The sequence below is a fragment of the Falco cherrug genome, chromosome 9 (genome assembly GCF_023634085.1).
Source record: "Falco cherrug isolate bFalChe1 chromosome 9, bFalChe1.pri, whole genome shotgun sequence".
NCBI classification, from domain to species: Eukaryota; Metazoa; Chordata; class Aves; order Falconiformes; family Falconidae; genus Falco; species Falco cherrug.
In genome coordinates this window covers 54,661,529-54,667,835 of record NC_073705.1, presented here as the reverse complement: position 1 = coordinate 54,667,835, position 6,307 = coordinate 54,661,529, and the positions used below count along the sequence as shown (strand labels likewise).

General features: G+C 56.2%; 1 protein-coding gene across 1 annotated transcript; it reads right to left on the bottom strand.

The window, feature by feature from the left end:
* Positions 1-823: 823 nt before the first annotated feature.
* FOXI2 (forkhead box I2) lies at positions 824-4,095 on the bottom strand. Its single transcript, XM_055721370.1, has 2 exons — positions 3,524-4,095; positions 824-3,438 (listed from the first exon to the last, which is right to left on the bottom strand). The coding sequence occupies exons 1-2, from the start codon at positions 3,972-3,974 to the stop codon at positions 3,248-3,250; spliced, it is 642 nt and encodes a 213-aa protein (XP_055577345.1). The 5' UTR covers positions 3,975-4,095; the 3' UTR covers positions 824-3,247.
* Between the last annotated feature and the right edge of the window lie 2,212 nt (positions 4,096-6,307).

Genomic DNA, 6,307 nt, shown 5'->3' with positions numbered 1-6,307 from the left:
GGACAGGTTCCTTAGGAGCCTCGTCCAAGTTCCTGAGTCGGCTCCTTGCCCGCGGGCCCCCAGAGAAGAGCCCACCTTACCTCACAGCTTAGGGCAGGAGCTTGGGGAAACTGCTCTCAGCTTACATGCAAACACTTGAAGTATCTTCTGCCACACTCAGATCTGCTGCAGTCACAACGCGGCTGCAAGGAGAAATAACTCGGGGAGATGCACGCAGAGGTGACCTGCCATATTCAGCAGCGGGGCCTGGGAAAGGCAGCTGTGGGGCCACCAGTCTCCATCAGTTCAGTTTATAGAAAGCCAGTGAAACCCGAGGAGCCCTGGGATCCCCTTCAGGATGCCCTGCAGCCAGTCCCTCCTGGCAGCAGTAAGGACAGGGCGTGACTGGAAAGCAGCAGCCAGGTCATTTGCTCAGTGGTCTCTGATTCCCTACGTCGTGACTCACCCCAAACCCCCAGGAACAACCCGTCTCACCTTCCCGCAGCCATGCCCAGCGGGGACGAGCGTGGAGCTTGGGGGGCAGCGCAACGGCAAGGCTGCAGCCCGGCGTGTCCCCACACTGCTCAGGGCTGAGGCTGGCATGGCTCAGCAAGGCAGCCACGGGTTGCCAGTCTCCAGAGTTTGCGCTCTGAGGACTAGACGAGACCGTTTCTGGGCTTCCATTGGAGTCTGGCCCAAGCAAGGCTGGACCACATCCCATCCCAGCATCCCACCCCCCTTTTTCACTGAAGTCTGCAGCTGCCCAGTTAGCCCAAAGACTTGTTACCTGATGCAGTTCTTCCATCAAGGGCGTTTTTGCTTAGAGGGATTGCAACTTCTCTGCTCCAATTAGACCAATTTATTTTAAAAAATGCTCCTTTCCGATACACAAAAATAGAATTACAACAGAAGCACAAGGAAATACAAATCATGTCCTCCAAGTACACATTGAATCACCACCTGAAATGGTCCCTGAAGAAAAGTACTGGCAATGCAGTGTGGTCCTTTCGCTGAGCTATCCATGGCCTTCCCCAATTCAGGACCCAGCTGAGCTGCTAAGACCATGCTGGGAAAGCCTGAAGCACCTGCAGCCATGGGTAGTTTCTCCTTTTTGCATTTTCAGGGTCCTACAATGGCATACTGCCCCAGGGCAAACAGTCTCAAGGTGAAAATACAGAGCGCAGCCCATATGGTTGGATCCAGAACTTTGTATCCTGAAGCAAAAGAAAATGTGGGTTGAGTGAAATAATTTCTTTCCCAGCCCTGAGGTCAAGGTCTTCACCGTGTCTTGGGAAGTGTCCTCCAGATCCACCAGGGCGAGTTTCTCCATCCTTCCTATTTAAGAGTGTGTGCCCAGTCCTGGGCAAATGAATTTAACAGTCCAAAGGCAGCTTTTAAAAATTTGAATGCCAACTGAAACATGCGGTTATTTTCACCAAGAAATTAATCAACAAGCCCCCTTTTTTTTTGCTAACGATACAAGGCTATCTGCCCTCTTCACTCTCTACGTGCCCTGCTCACCCCAACCTTCAGCCACCTGGAAAAAAAGCAGCTTAAAACACAACTCATTGCAAAAGTAACTTCCCCTGCACCCTTTAATGTTGTAGCTAACAGTTGCCCTGCTGAAACAAGAGCTTGAAACCTTGAACAGGTTTCTATGCACTTTAAGAAGGAAACCGGTTGCAATTTAAAAGTCTTCTTGCTCGATAGCCCTGGAAAATAACAATACAAAGAGATTCTGTCTGAAATATTTTTAAAAGCCACTTCAGAACAGTGATTTTTCTCGTATAAAAAATGATTTTTTCTTGTATGAAGCTTTTTCTGAAACAGGAGATTAATAAAAAAAAGACATTTGTCTAAATAAACCTACACAGGTTATTGGCTGACAAGTTCACTTGGCTTTTTCCTTCACTCCAGGTCTACTGAAATGGGATATTTGTAGAACAGATACTTTATAATACTATTTATTACATTTTGGGCAAGGAAAACTTTGCTTGTGCAGCTGATTCTTCCCCTCCATCGGGGACTTGCACCTCTGACACATTTTACATTCTTAATTTGTTTTATGTGGGTTTTTTTTCAACCTTGCTTTATAGTTCCATTATAATGCACAAAACTCTGTTCGGAGTTGTTTTCTTGTAAACACCACTTTCAGGTTTTTATTTAAGAAAGCTGTATTTTTGTCATAAGTGAGGAAGAGCTGGCTGGAGACAGCCCAAAAGGAGAGGCAACAGATTATATAGTTCACAATTCCATTTTCTTCAAACTCACGGACCTTCAGAAAACGACTGGAAAGCAAAAAGCAGGGAATGGGCACCAGGCATTACTAAGCAAGCAGGGGTGGCCCAAACCCCTCTCATTTAAAAAAATTAATAAAATGCCCGAACATATCTGCCATGGCTGCAGCCCACTGGTGCCACGCTGCGCTTTTCCAAAGCTTCACAAAACAGGTAGAACCCACACACGTGTGCGGCTGCCGTGGTTCAGCCGTCAAAGTTCTTACCAAGGGAGAAGCAGCAGGTGCCCCGGGAAGCCGGCAGGTGCCTGGATGGAGCACCCCGGGCTGCAGCGGGACACCCGCTCCACGGGCCACCCGCTCCCCACCGGCGATCGCCAAGGCGGTGAGCAATTAAAGAGCTCCTCAGCGGGGATCCGGCTTAATTTTGGACGCTCGATTAAATCTGAAATTCTTCGTACAAATTATCATCAGCTTTGCAGGCTGACACAAAGATGATCTTGTGTGTTTGGACAAAATGAAGGGGGTTTATTTAGAGACGCTGCAGAGGATGGCGGGGCTGGGTGCCCCGCATGCCAGCGCGGTACCCCCTGGGAGCGGGTCCTGGGGGGTGAGGGGACATCCCTCTGTCCCTCCCTGCATCCCAGGCTCCTGGCACCTCTGGGGGGTGCGGGCTTTGGACCCGGCCCCCGCCAGCCCCGACCCAGCCGGCAGGGCCGCGGGGGGCAGGAGCCCCGCACCCGGCCCGGGCCCGCTGGGTGCTGCGGGGCGCTCTGCCGGGCCGTCGCGGGGCGGGGGACCAGGCCGCCCACCGGCCCGGCTGGCGGTGAGGGCCTTTCCGAGGTTTCGGTGGGAAGCGGCGGCGGAGGGGGGAGGGAGTGCAGCACCCGCGGGCGGCCCCGACGGCCTCGCCCGGCCCCCCGCGCCCCCCCCTCGGTCCCGCCAGGCGCTGTACCAGCACGTACACGTCGGCGCTGCGAAGGGGCTCCACTCCGGTGAGGCCGGTGCAGCGCGGCGGGGCCGGGGCCGCGCTCACGCCTGGGCCCCGGCGCGACCGTAGAGGGGGGCGGCAGCGGCGGGGCAGGGCGGCCGCGGGCCCCCGCCGCTCCCCCCGGCGCCCTCGGCCGCGCCGGCCTCGGCCCGTCGCTTCCTCCGCCGCCTGAAGTTGCCGTTATCGAACATCTTCTCGCAGTTGGGGTCCAGCGTCCAGTAGCTGCCTTTGCCTGCGGAGACAGCGACCGCCCGCGCGTTGGCCTCCGCGCCCCGCGGGACCTCCGCGCCCCCCCCCCCCCCCCCCCAGCCCTTTACCCGGGTCGTCCTCGCCCCGCGGGACCTTCTTGAAGCAGTCGTTGAGGGAGAGGTTGTGGCGGATGGAGTTCTGCCAGCCCGCCTTGCTGCGCCTGTAGAAGGGGAAGTTCTCGGCCACGTACTGGTAGATCTGGCTGAGCGTGCGGCGCCGGCCCGGCGCGCTGTGGATGGCCATGGCGATCAGCGCCGAGTACGAGTAGGGCGGCCGGGCCGGGCGCGGGCACTCCTGCGGCGGGGGCAGCGCCGGCCAGCGCCGCTCCGCGCCCGCGGAGCCCGGCGGGCAGGGGGCTGCGGGCAGGCAGGGCGCGGCGGGGCCGCCGAGCCACAGGTAGGGGTTGGCGGCGGGCGGCGGCCGGGGCCGGCCCGGCGGGTAGATGCCGGGGCACGCCGCCGCGTCCAGCAGCTCCCGGGCGTGGGCCGGCGGCTGGGCGGGCGGCCCGAAGGCGTGCATGCTCCGGCGGCCAGCCCCGGCGGCAGCGCGCCGCTACGCGCCCGCCCGCTTAAATAGCGCCCGCGGCCCCGCGGCCCCGCGGCCCCGCGCCCGCCGCCGGCGGAGGAGCGGGGCGGGACCCCCCGGCCGGCCGGGCCGCCCCCGCCCCACGCGTGTTCGCGCCCCGCCGCGGGCAGCGCCCCCCGGAGCCAGCCCGCCCCGAGCCCCGCGGGGGGCACGGCCGCGCCCCCGCCTTCCCACCCAGCCCCCCCCCCCCCCCCGCCCCGGAAAAGTCTCCGGGACAAACCGTGAGAATTCGGGAACGGCGGGGCGGCGAGAGGCACCGGCGGTACCTCCTGCTCCGGCCCCCAGCCCGAGCGCGGGATCCCAGCGGCCGCGGGAGCCGTGTCCTGGCGCAGGGAACCCACCCGCTGGTCGGGAAAAGTGGAAAAAGGTGCCGGAATCCTCCCTCCAGCCCCTGGGGGCTGGGGCAAAGAGGGCGTTTCCAGCTGTGCCCAGATGTTGTTGCGTGTGCGCAGGCTAAGGGTGCCCTGATCCCAGTGCCAGGGAGATGCCAGAGCTTCAGCGGTAAAGCTGGAACTCCCGGGTTGGTACCTCACCGAACAATTTCTGAGCGTTGATGGACACGAGCGATCCTTGCCCTGACGCGGGGCCCTGCTCAGGATGCATAGTGCTGTGGTAAGGCAGCCCAGCAGGCCCCACTGTCCCTTCCTTCAGCAAGCTTTGATTTCCAGCAGTTAAATGCCTGGACAGTGCATCATTGATACGCTCTCCCACATTTCCCTTAACTACAAAAAAAAAATAATTAAAAAAATATCATTTGGAAATAAGAATATATTTTATAAATAACTCCTAAAGGCACGTGTCATCCTACATGCACGTATAAACCCCTAATACTGAACTCCTGAACTCGAACCACACGCTCCCAGCACTTACAGAAAGCCGTGGTGCTACCCCGTGCCCTGCCGGTGCTCAGCGCCTTGCTGCCCCCATGCCACACGGAATAAAGCAGCGAGGGAGCTGGGCTTTCCTCAGCCCCCTGCCCACACGCTGGGCTGCAAGGGAAGGAAAGGATTTGCTGCTTCTGCTACTGCTGACACTGACTTTAAACTAAAATTCGCACTCTGCTTTGGTCCATGGCAAACCATGCACCTACACAGCTTTGGTGGAATATTGCAGCTGCAAAAAAAAAAAAAAAAAAAACCCAAACCAAAAAAAACCCAACCCATGGGCATGACTTGATTTTCACTTTTTTGACCTAAGTGTGACGTCCTATAAAATCTTCTGCATTTCTTACTCTCCTGTAAAATCAGAGTCTTGGGTTATGTTTTCTTCCATTGGCATTAAAATAGAAGAAAACAATCTAAAATTTTTCACTTTTCAGAGAAGACACCTCATGATTTGATGGAGAATTGATCTTAAATTGATTTTCTGTATATTCTTGTACTACAGACTATGCCTGTCCTTTGGAAATTTCAGACCATTCCTCAGAAATACAGATAAAAGACATGGCTTCATGAGTAGCTATAGCTATATATAGGCAAATATCAATGGGACACTGGTCTGTGGTGGAGAACGAAAATGCTTCAGGTGGCATCTCACACAAACAAAACAATCTCCAATTCTTGATCTGTATTTTGGGTCTGTGACTGCAGGGGTGAAAGTACATCTGTATCACCAGGCCTTTGCCTTTCCAATACCATTCTTACGGCCCAACCATTTCTTTCTAAACTGTGTTATTTGTGGGTTGGCATCAGCATTCCCATGGCAGGTCTGATGCAGTATGCTGGGAGAGGCTCGGAGCAGATGCTGCAGAGATGTGAGAAGCACTGAGGAGGCTGGGTTTGTGCCTAGTGGAGGGCAGGCAGTGGGATAGCTTCTGCCCTGGACCATCAACGTTATGACCCATTTTGCACACACACACACACACACATATATATATGTATATATGTATATAAATACATATGTATACGCAAGCATAGAGGCTTATGCTGAGGATTTGTCTTTAGCCACCATCTCGGGGCCGCCCCAGAAGCTGCTCCCGGGCTGTACCCAGCAGCAGGGCAGCGCGGCGGCAGCACGGCTTTGCCAGCAGCCCCTGCCCTGGCCCTTCACCGTGCCACGATACCATGCTAGGGAAGGTTTAGTAACCCGCTGAACTTCAGGCTGTGCAGCGAGGTGCACTTGTTTGTCCGAGCTTTTGGAAAATGCTCAAGAAAAGCAAACCAGTCGCCAGGAATCACAGGCATTTGCATCTTCACTGTGTGGGAAAAAAAGGAATTGAAAAGCATTGTCTTACTTATGTCACATGTGCAGTGAGTGTTCCTATATGC